Consider the following 12,232-nt stretch of genomic DNA (forward strand, 5'->3'; position numbering starts at 1 on the left):
AGAGGCTTTTCCACTCTGACCAGAATACAGCTCTCTGAAATACCAATGAACACTTTTTGTGGTCAAATTTAAAAAAAACCCCTGAACATTACCAAAAAAATCTGTATCAGACGTCTGTCGTAAAACAATATTAGTGGAACCCTGTTGCAAAGGCACTGACAAAACTTCAGACTGCAAATGGTTTGTACAGCACGGGTAAACTTTACCTGCTTCATCAAAAGCTTCTACTTTAGATTTCTGTATAACAACATTAAAAAAGACTGACTTAAGACAGTTCAGAGTTTTATGACCACCCTATACCAACTGAGGTTAAACTCTCATGATCATATTTCGACACTGAAAATTTGTCTGCGACCGTGAAATTGCTTGAAAAGTCGTTTGGTGTACTGCAGTATCATGTTCGTTAAGTATTTTTCTTTCCATCCAACTGAGGATCTAATAAAGCAATATATGTTTTTGTGCTTTTAAAAGAATCCATCATAGAATAATATCACATATTTTAAGCAGTTTCATCAGTGTGCTCAGCAGAAACAGTAAAAATAACTTGATTTACATGGACTGAAGGGAAAGCTTATTATCGTCCTATAGTATGAAAATCATTTGAGAATTCACTGAAGGTTTGTCAGCATAAAGATCATAAAACAGTGAGAGGAAAAAAAACTGCGGTGCTGCTATTTTTAAGACGCTGAGGTATTTTGGTCACCCAGCATTTATAAATAGGATTCGGAAACAGGTTGTTACGAAAATATGTCATTATTCTGCTTGGTTTTATGAAAGGATTAATCCATAAAGCAGTGCTGAAACTTCTGGGGAATCTCAGCTGGTGCTAAGCTGTATGAAGCTTTATGAGCCAGATTAAAAACTGGAGCTTTGAAACTGGGAAACAACAACCAAATAAATACTCCTCTTGCATCACACTCAGTTCAATTCCAGTTCAGCTTCAGATCGCTGTTGTTATGTATTTCAATAATTCATATCATAACAGATAGAGCTAAAAGGCAGCGGCTGGTGAGCACACACACACGCACACACACACACACACACCAACACACGGAGGAGATGAGCTTGCTCTCTGCAGGACATCATCCCTGTCGACAAAGGATCGTCTTCATTGTCTGAGAAATCAATGGGGGGAGCAACAAAAGGAGGAGGGGCCTGCGGGGGAGAGAATGATGATCCTGTCAATAAAAGGTTGCGACCTCTTTTCAAACTGGGCCTTTTCTCCGAGGTCACGCAGAGCTCATGTTAACCCTAAGTGTAGGTTCAAGCTGGTGTCGCGGGCTGAGAGAGGAGCAGTGACCGCTCAGCCGCACACGGCCGACTGGGCTGCCTGCAGGCGAGGACGGGCCGCTGAGCTGTCAGCTGGTCAGACAGGATTTAGCAGGAATTAGCTTGTCTCATGTGCAGAGATGACATGAAGAGTTGGCTCAATGCTGATGCCTTCAAAAACACACATGAAGTGTTTTTACTTCTATATGAGGTTAAACTGAAATAGACCCCGCCACTGTCCGCAGGAGCCTCAGGAATTATAATTTCCCCGATAGCTCGCCTGTGCTGTCTGATCTCTTCATTTAAAAGCTCATTAAAAACAACACCCAGCTGGAGACATACCATAGACTGATCTTTAGCAGCTCTATCAGAGGACATTTATTAAGACAAAACAGACTTCATCAAGCAATACAGTAATGACAAATATAATTTTAGCCCAAGGCACTGCTGCAATTAAATTTCTCTCACATGATTTTCTCACCGAGTAGATTAGATTAGATCTCTACGAGTCTCTAATAATAATATGACTCTGTAACAGAGAGGCTGCGGTCGGTCACATTCCTGCACTCACTTTGTGTCTTGTGATTACAGCGTGATGAGTCTTAGTGATGTGAATGAGATGAGACCAATAAAAACCCAAAACCACCTGGCTGTCTCACACACCTCACCTGACTCACTTTATCATTCATGGTTAAACAGAAATGTCATTTCATTATGCTGTCCTTATATCTACTCTGAAATCTCTGTATGTGTGATGTGGAATAAAAAGAAATAATACAATTCTAATGTCCACCAGAGCACAAAAAAGATTTTTTTTTAATATACACATATCCTACTCAATGTAAAGCTTCTTTGAGAACTTTTAAGTGCGCTACGTAAGTCAGATGTAATATTAACACCATCAAAGTGTAAAACAAAGGTAACTAAACAAGCATCTACAGTCATGCTAGCAGCTCTGTGAGGATGTATTTCGGCACAGAGGTTCTTTGACATGAATGCTAACATCCAAATGCTAACTGAGTCCCCAGGAAGTGCGCCAGGCTTTGAAGTCAATTTTCATAGTGGCCAAACAGCAGAACAACTCACCTTCGAATTTGTCACGCTCTGCCCAAAAAGACTTTTTCATGTACACAGACGTCAGTAAATCAAAGGATACTTTTTTTGAGCATCACAACCCCCACGAAATGACTTGTTTCACTATCAGGATTTAATCCATTTGGTACTATATATTTCGAAAGTCTCACAAGTTGCAAAATTAAACAATTTTATCTCCATTTAAGTATCCCAGAAAACCTGGGAGGCCCAAAACCACCTGGCGCAGAACTGTGACATAAGAGCTGGAACAGATGAACCTGTCATGGGGAGAGGCCCAACGTGCTGCGAGGGACCGAATACAATGGAGAGAGGTCATTGAAGCCTTATGTCCCATAGGGGATGAAGAGGAGTATAAAAAATATCTCCATTTAAGTTAGCAGAGTGCTAAACTGGAAGTTATCTGCTCGACCCAAGATGGTCTAGCTGCAGCTGAAGACACACACTCTAGCACGCCTGCAATGATGCGGCAGCAGAGTGAAAGATTTGAGTAATTCTACATATGGACGTAGGATCATAGGACCAAGTACCAGTTGTAACGAGTTCTCTTTCTACCTCCATGATGCTAACATGCTATGTTTAGCAGGAATAATGTTTATACATCTTAGTTTAGCGTGTTAGCATGCTAACATTTGCTAATCAGCACTAAACACAAAGTACAGCTGAAGATGATGGCAGTTAGTTTTACAGTTGTTTAGTGAAAACCCATGTAGGAAACTTAAAGGATTAGCAAAGTTAATACAATTTGCCACTCAGGAAATATGAATGTATGTATAACAAAATGTCATAGGAATCCATCCATAATTGTTGAGATGTTTCACGGCAAAAAAAACAAAAATATTTAAAAATAGTCAGAAATCACTGAAGTCAGAAGGATTCGACGTTTGAGAATCACAAATATCTGCTGCAAAATTTGTGTCAATCCATCCCAAAGACCTTGAGATATTTCACAGGATAAGAGAAAACTTAAGCTGCCGATGGAGAGAGATGAAAAGTGAATGGAGCATCAGAGTCGGTACAAGTCATCCTCTGGGGACCATAAATGTCTGGACAAAATTTTATAGCACCTCATCCAATAGTTGTCGAGATACACAAATAAAACACTTTAAAACTTAAACCACTGAAACATAACAATCAGTTATGAAAATGCGAAGGTATCTCACAAGTTCTCCCAGAGCTGAGAAAACACAGGACGAGAACTATCAAGATGCTCATGGTTTTATTATAATTTTGGTGGCCATGAAAAGTAAGGTAGTCAGCTCTCTCCTCAGTTTGCAGTTTAGGTGACTGCACCATGAGGTCGAGAGGAATGATGAAACTCTCCATCCTTGTTTTATAAACAATTTCCAAGATTGATGGAGTCACTTGAAAGCTGTTGAGTCACGCTCAATTGGCTGTCCAGAGCCGTACAAAGATATCAGAAACATTTAACAAGTTTTCTTTCAACAGGCCCTGTTGTCCAGCAATGTTCCCACAGGAAGTCCCAACACTTATTTTCCTGACTGTGGGACTCACTGTTCAACACTGAAATGTTAAGTAGACGGAAACAGACACTGAAGGTGGCTTTCACTTTTCAGTTGATGCTCCAATTTGTTACAAATTTGTTGATGATGAAAAAAGCAAACACGCGGTGTGAACTGCCAAAGGTGAAATCATCCGACATGCTCTTTTCCACGGTTTTCCCTTCGCTGTGAAAGCTCTGAAACAGGCAGCGCTCCAGATTGGACGCTCCTTTCACTGACCTCTGCTGTCATCAGTCACGGCTGTTGACTCTCCAATAATGACTGTCTGTCAGGACGTCTTTCGGCTGCACAAAAACCCCGTCCTGTCAGCCCTGATTGGAGCGCACATATTTGCTCAAGACCACATTAAACACTGCTCTCACTCGCCGCTACAGGGGATTATGGGAATATGAGTTCCCTGTCACAGAGGGTGACAGGGGTTGCGCTGGAGGAGCAGGGCAGCAAGCAACACAAATATGGGATCTTAAGATTGACTGGAAAAACCATAGCAACAAGAGGGGTTGGCCCTGAAGCGCAGCGTCCCCGTTCAAAGCCCGAGTCAATACTTCTCTCGGCTTTTCTTTACCCTCCTTTCGCTCCTCTCCTGCTCCGCTTTTCTGTCCTCGCTGGAGAACAGAGAGAGGGGCACCTTCCCCGGGGCTGCATCATTCACTGCCCATGGTCCCAAAGGAAGCAGAGCCAAACACAAAGGCAGCGGTCATTGCCATTCTCCACAGTCCCCCACCATCCTGAAAGCCACATTTCAATCTAAAATGCCCCCTCCCCGCCTCACCCTGCCCCACCCCCTGCGGACAGGGACGGGTCAGAGTGGGCCACTATGAGACACCTCCAGAGGGAGGAGCCATGTTTCTACCTCAGCGACTCACAGGATGTGAAACATGAGAGCAGGACGGGGAGGATTAGTTCAGCTAGAAGCTGGGGGCCGGACCCCGGACACTTCTGGGATATTCACTACTTAAAGTATGCCATGTATTCACAATTATTCACATATGTAATAAGTGTCCTGGTTACACTTTATGATACGAGCACAAACATACTTAATATGATATAATGAATAATTCATGAGGCGCTAATGCAAGATATATTCCTGTTGCTCACCATTAAGACATGACCCAGTTACTGTGAGCTTCTGTCATTAGTTAATGGGAAACGTCAGTATTTTTCAACCTGTTATCCTGTGTTTTTATGTCTGAGTGACTAATGGAGACAATTTTTCAAACTGGTCCTGTATTGAGAGAGAGCTACAGTCACAGCTGAAAAACAGGCCGCATTAACTCTGCATCGTCAATTTAAGTCTACTAAAAGTGTTTGTAGTTGCCATTGACAGGCTGAGATTGTTATTATAAGTGTCTTGAAACATTATGGACAAGAGTCTACAGAGGAATTAAATGTTTGTCTTTTGCTGGTCTGTTTGTTATCGTGGACAAGTTTCTTGCTAAAGGAGGAAGTCTCGTTCTGAAATTTCACAAGAAGTAACTTGTTGCAGGAAAAACAACAATGGAAAGGTAAGTGACGGTTTAAGAGAGAGGAGTGCCGGGAAGATTTTGTTGTGCTGTAGTACAGAAAGCGTAGCTTGGTGTAATCTAAAGCAGTGGTTCCAAACTGGTCCAGCCACAAGGTCCAGATTTGTCCTTTGCTATTAGCTCAAGGTCCACAAAGTTTAATATAGTCAATGTCATACTTGCATTTGGCCATGTTGTTGAGCTACTTTGCCATCTCTGTTAAGAACTGTCAGGTATTCACTCACTCTACAGTAGGAAACAGTACTTCAAAATAAAAGCTTGTGCTGGAAATTCAGTGTACAGTGTGTTTTTTACAAACTTGACACGTTCGTGAGTCACTTGTGGTCCATTCAGAACGGACCTGTGACCCAGTTTGGAACCACTGACCTAAAAGATTTTTAATGTCATGGCTGAACATTTAGCTGATTTTGACAGTGTGGAAAAGTTTTAATTTCAGAACTTAACTGGTTACACACACTCACAAAAAGACCGGATCAGTGAGAGGAGAACAGCAACGTTTCATTTGTCAGTAGGGTCCTCTCTGTAATGTTGTCAGACACAAACACTTTTAATGGACGTAAATTGAGGGTCCACAATCGCCTGTAGGAATTAAATTGTCGCCTCTCTCAAAACAGGACCAATTTTAAAAATTGCTGTCTCCATTAGTCACTTAGACACAAAAACATGGGAAAACAGGGTCCAGGTTGAAAAATACCAACATTTCCCATTAATGCTTAATGGATCATCAATTAATAAAAGTTAGCTTCATGCATTAACTTATGTGCCACCAAATCATCTGGAATCCAGTGACACAGAAAGTGGTATTTCCGACGCAGATCCAGTCATTTGTGGGCCGATGCCAACGTCTAAAGTTTGTACTTGTACTGTACATGGAAGCGTCACATTAACAGAATCATGTCCTCTTCAAACATGGAGCACACTTACAGATGTAAAGCGACCAGGTCAGTAAAACAACAAAAGCCTCAGAGACTCCAGCGTGATTAATGAGACTATAATGTCTGCTTGGCAGAGACAAAACTAGTTTTCATCCAAAAGTCGACAAGATTTCCCCCTTCATCACTTCTTCTGGCTACAATCTGACACGGCCGTGTTATCATAGTCACTGAATAGAAAATGTGAGCAGCGGGGGTGTTGCCTGGCAACATCTTTATGATGCAAAGTGACTTCCTCAATAGACTAAAATGTGACATCCTGTGTGTTGGTCCTGGGTGGGAAAGTTACTGAGCGGGCAGAGACAACAGCTCCATACATTCCTCTACCGATTGAGTTGTTGTGGCATTCTTACCCAGAAATGTATTAGTCAAAACATATTTAGCCCAATCTGAGCATGTCTGGAAAACATCGCCTTCCCACTCTCTGGCTTTCATTCATTCACCCCCCCTCACCCTCCCTCCCCTCTCTTGTCTGTCCCTCCGTCAGTGTCTAGTTGGCATGTTGGCTCTCTTCCAGATCATCAGCCTGTCAGCAGCGATTCTTTAGTCTGACAAACTAAAGAGGCACTACAACAAACATACACAACTACAGTTAGTCTCTATAGTTGTCCTAAAGACAAAGCTTTTTATAGAGAAAGCATGTCAGCAAATACGGCAGCCTTCAGTGCAATAAAACTGTCTGCTGTCAAACCTGTGACCTGATTTCACTCTGAATATTTTCAGTAACTATGTCTGGTATTTTACTGCCACACCTGATGAGGGGCGCCGCAGCAGACAGAGTTAACCAAAGGTATGTCAGCTGTTGTGTAACAATTAAAAGAAGGAAATGGAAACGATAATCATAACATAGTGAAGTTTTACCATGACCACCCTTGTTTGAAGGAATAGTTTGACATTTTCATGCAGAGTCAGATACAACTGATACGCCTCTCATGATCGATCCAGTTAGCTTAGCTTAGCATAAAGACTGGGAGCGGGGGGAAACAGCTAGCCTTGTTCCGCCCAAGGGCAACAAAATGAGCAAATAACCCCTGTAAAACCAAAATGTGCCATCTTTACACTTCAGTTTTTGTCAATTTAAAAGAGCAATGTGTAGGATTTAGTAGCATCTAGCGGTGAGGATTGCAGACTGCAACCAGCTGAAACATCTTCCAGGTGCCAAGCATAAGCTACCAGTTAGGATTCCTTTAGTGATCATTGTTCACAAGGTTTTTATACAGAGCCAGATTATCCACAGAGGTCTCTTCCTCTCCGAAACAAATGGCCCTGTTGATTAAAACCAGTAAAAACACTGATTAAAGCAGTTTCACATTACAAATATGTGTTTTTCTGACTCTGTTCAACTCATTGTGGAGGGGCTGCTAACTACGGTGGCTGGCATGTAAACGTCAACGGCCCTATTTGGAGCCAGTGTTTGGTTTGTCTGTACTAGGCTACTGTAGAAACTCGGTGGTGCAACATGGGGATCTCCGTGGATGAGGACCCACTCCCCAAGTAGATATAAATGACTCATTCTAAGATAACAAAAACATTAGGATTCTCATTTTCAGGTTATTATACACTAAAGAAAACATACTTATACTTAAACATACTTATACTTATTATATTACATTCCATTGCTGCCAATATATCCCCTTAATCCTACACACTAAAACTTTAAACAAAAAAGGTGTTAATCCATAAGTGTAACTGGTGCTGGTAGGTGGATTTCGTTATCACCAAATGGAGCTAAGATAACTGTTAGTTAATATGATATATTTAAAATACAGATATGACACTGATATCAATCTTATCACCTAACTCTCTACAAGATGGTGCATTTGTGTATTTCCCAAAATGTCACACTATTTCTTTAAAACAGCAAAATTATCACTGGTTATATTTTTATTTACTTAGAAAGCAGAAGAATAACAAGCAAGCAAATGTTTTGGATAATGCCCTCATCAGTGTGCAAACCCCACACTGACATTTATACTTGTTATTCGTCTGCACTGTGAAGAAAAATACAACAAATGAAAAATCTAATGCCTTCAGTCTAAACCTAATCATGAACCGGGCTCTGCAAACACATGCTGCTCGAGGAGAGGTTTTTCTGTTAATTCACTGTGGATCATACCTTGTTGTAGTAGTGGACCTCCACCACGTGCCACTGGCCGTCACTGACTCCTCCCAGGATATACGGGGAAACTGTAGTTTTGGTCTCACCTGGAAAACAATGAGAGACGTGAATGACTGCAACAATCTCAGGACAAAAATGGTATGAAACCAGGAGAAATATTTGCAGTAAATCATAATGATAAAAAAACGAATAAACAATAAGTGTCGTACCTGCAGAGAAGGTGAGCTGTATCTGCTCATTGATGATTTCCATGGCGATGAAGTCATGTTTCTCATTGAAGCGGCCATTGTAGAGTAAAAGACCATTGGACTCTTTGGTAGCAAATCTGAGAACAGAGCAACATTTCAACTTCATTATATTTGTGACCATCACAGTTTGGTTCATGTATTTATTTTATACATATTCACCCTGTGAATTAAAGATTAAGGCACACATAGTGTTGGGACCATGAGCGAAACAGCAACAAGCTACAAGTCATTTTCAGTGGAAGTCGGTGACATGAAGCTACAGTCGCCCGACACTTGTTGCTGTGTGATGGGCAACACACACTAACAATCAAAGCTGACCTGGTCTCAACTTTCTTCAGCGCTCAAATGAAGAAGTGAAGCGTTGACCAATCATAAGTTTTTGTTTCTAGATGTGGAATGACAAGTTAGCTGATGCTATGCTAGCTTTCTGTGCATTGTTGTGCAGATGAGGTTGCAATGGGGCGGCAAAATTTTTTTTTTTGACCAAATAAGAAACTTTAGATGATGTTAAGTCAAGGTACACTGTTGCAAGTGGCACACACGCACAGCCCATGATGATGTACCTATATCAATGAGCAATGCCTGAGTGGCACCTTGACTCCGCAACGTAGCTGGCCATGCTGTCGCAAGATTACCGAATTGTTGTTGATGAACCAGGGCACTGTAATTTATTTTACCTCAATCCTAAATACACTGCTGCTGTAAATACTCACTAGATGACCAAATGTGTATCAATCCGCGGTGCAAAATAGTCTCCAACAAATCCCCAACCATTTAGTCCCGTTTGATTAACATCTGCAAAATATGTAAGTGCCCTGCTGCTTTTGGAAAAAAAATTTTTTTTTTTCCAATGACATCTCCAGTGGAAACGAATGAGTGCCACCGACAGGATAGAGAAGTATTGAGAGGAGAAACACATCATTGGATTTTGGTCTGTCCATTGGATTTGATGACATTAAGAAACTATAACATAAAAGCAGCCTTTAAACATAAGGATACCAAATAAGATGTGTAATGAAGTGTCTCATGGAGAGCATTTACTGTCACCAATGCTCCACATTAACAGACAAAAGACGAGAGACAAGAAAGAGGGCAGTGGTCTCGTTTGACCCATTTAAAAATATCCATACTATCCCCTCACATTCACTTTGCCTCCCTTTCACACTGGAGCACTACAGTAATGCAGTGTGACGTGCAACTGACTGTCCTGAAGATGAGCTGAGGATTTAACAATGCAGAGGTTTGTCAGAGATCACTGAACAGATAATGAGGTTAATCATGAACACAAGGCCGAGTCAGAGGGAAAACAGTCCTATTTGCAGCGCAGACACAGTGAAGGAATACAGAATCTGCGTGCTGTGAATAGATATCACAGAGCCACATTAAATGACACACTACAACACAGATATAGAAAACTAGGGCAATGTCAAAGCAGCACGGTTGGGGAACGCATTACTGCAAGTAAAGAAGAAGAAGCACACAGGAAGACAGTTTGGAGTAACGTCAGCTTCAAAATCTCTCATGGAGGAGAACACAGACAGCTGCCAGTGCTGTAACCACAGCCTCAGTTTCACATTTCTGTTCGCATCTTGATGGTGAAACCAGATCGCCCAGGGCCGCCGCGTTGCATGATCCTCGCATATTAATGCACATTCAAATACATCTGCGCACATGGTTCAAACTCGGGGGGACCAGAGAGCCGACGGAGCCTCACTCTCGATCTGGGATCAAAGTGTGTATGTGGTGTAGGACATGGTTTAAAAATATCACACTTTACCTGTCAGCTGTGGTCTGTGGTCGTAAATCTGATCCAGTGGAAATGGGTCACTGGGATGTGTGGAAGTGTGTTATAACAAAAAAAATCTGCACTAACTATAGGGTTTATTCATTATCCATCCCACAGGGGACACAACAATGAGTCTCCTGCGCACATCTGCCAGCCGAGAGGCATGTGTGGCTTACTGGCATCTGTGTTTTCTGGTCATTTACTCCACTAACATGCAGCTTCACTTTCCTCAAAAGGACTAATTAATTATTATTTCCAAAAGGTAAATCTCAGATGGGCTCTGAAACACTGCAAACCACAAAGTTAGTGTGATTATTTTCTTTCCCTGAGCTGCAGACTCTGCCTGAGCTCATATTTTTCCAAGCTGAAGTATGTCAGTCACACAGCCAAATATCCATACGTGCCCTCAGACAACATGAGCAGCCGCCCACCCCCCTCTCTTTCAGACTTGAGGGTTTGCGGGTATACTGTGCATGATGCTGTTTGTGCAGCATTCTTCAGCTGCAGAGGAGCCAGGGGGCACGGCACCGCTGACCTGCTTACTGAGGAAAACGATAATCACGACCTCAGAGGAAAGCTCCAGCTGATAGTAACAGCAGAGACAGAGCAGTCCGATGGCGTCTGTATATCCAGTAAAGAACACATAACGTCAACTGGAGTTATAATCCAGAGTCTATTACTCTACAGTAGGGCTCTCAGTCTTTGATGGATCGATTTAAAAGGCGTCTCCACATTGCCCCCCTGAGCCCTCTGAACTATGAGAGTAATCAGCCGGAGCTAAATACTGACTCAACTGGCATCACTGCGTGTCACATTAGGCACCCATCAGTAAAAATAACAACCAGTCTGCCCTTATGTGGGGAACTGTGTCACGCAACGCTAACATGCTGCAGTTCATACGATGTGTGCAGTGAAGAGGGGAAAGAGAAGAGTCCCTTATTGATTTTACAGCCTATAAGTGTGAAACACAGATACAAAAATCTGTGTTAGATCATATAATGGATCGGCCACTGGAGAAGAAGGAGAAGAGCCTTATTGACCTGATACTTTAAAAAAATAATTTTACTGTAGCTCTAAGGATGGCAGTCAGGTGGATTCACCACTTTGGTCCAGACTGAAATATCTCAGTTAATTTTTTTCAGTCATGTTCCTCAGAGGATGAATTATACTGACTTATGGTGATCCCCTGACTTTTCCTTTAACATTTTTTTTTCAGTAGAAGGTCCTGACAAATCTTGTCTGGATTTCCATGTTTGTTCCAGTCATTAATTGTTGCCAGAGGATGAATCTTAATTACTCTGCGTGTCCCCTGAGTTTTCCACTAGTGCCACAAAAAGTGTGTTTTCTATCCACTTGTTTTTCGGCACATTTCCAACTTGAAAAAACAAAAAAAATAAACTGGAGATTCAAAATACTGTCAAAACAGGGTGTCTACAGGTATCATCATCATGTTTTGCCCCTTTTAAGCATTGCAGGTAAGTAGTATATATGTGATTTGTAACATGGTTTGCATGTTCTCCCCGTGTCAGCGTGGTTTTTCTCTGGGTACTCCGCTTTCCTCCCACAGTCCAAAGACATGCAGGTTAGATTAGTTGGTGAAACTAAATTGCCCGTAGGTGTGAATGGTTGTCTGTCTCTGTGTGTCAGCCCTGTGATAGTCTGGCGACCTGTCCAAGGTGTACCCCGCCTCTCACCCAGTGTCAGCTGGGATAGGCTCCAGCCCCCCCGTGACCCCTAACA

The 12,232-nt window shown here is 42.0% G+C and overlaps 1 protein-coding gene across 3 annotated transcripts in view; it reads right to left on the reverse strand.

Moving 5' to 3' along the window:
• Positions 1-12,232, reverse strand: part of celsr2 (cadherin, EGF LAG seven-pass G-type receptor 2) — a 95,107-nt gene that overhangs the window by 29,267 nt on the left and 53,608 nt on the right. For all 3 annotated transcript variants that reach the window (XM_050037506.1, XM_050037505.1, XM_050037504.1), the window contains exons 4-5: positions 8,668-8,783; positions 8,456-8,544 (exon numbers count right to left, since the gene is read on the reverse strand). In XM_050037506.1, the coding sequence (XP_049893463.1) occupies positions 8,456-8,544; positions 8,668-8,783 (205 nt within the window). The remainder of the gene's footprint in view (positions 1-8,455; positions 8,545-8,667; positions 8,784-12,232) is intronic.

The sequence above is a fragment of the Epinephelus moara genome, chromosome 24 (genome assembly GCF_006386435.1).
Source record: "Epinephelus moara isolate mb chromosome 24, YSFRI_EMoa_1.0, whole genome shotgun sequence".
Classification (NCBI taxonomy): domain Eukaryota; kingdom Metazoa; phylum Chordata; class Actinopteri; order Perciformes; family Serranidae; genus Epinephelus; species Epinephelus moara.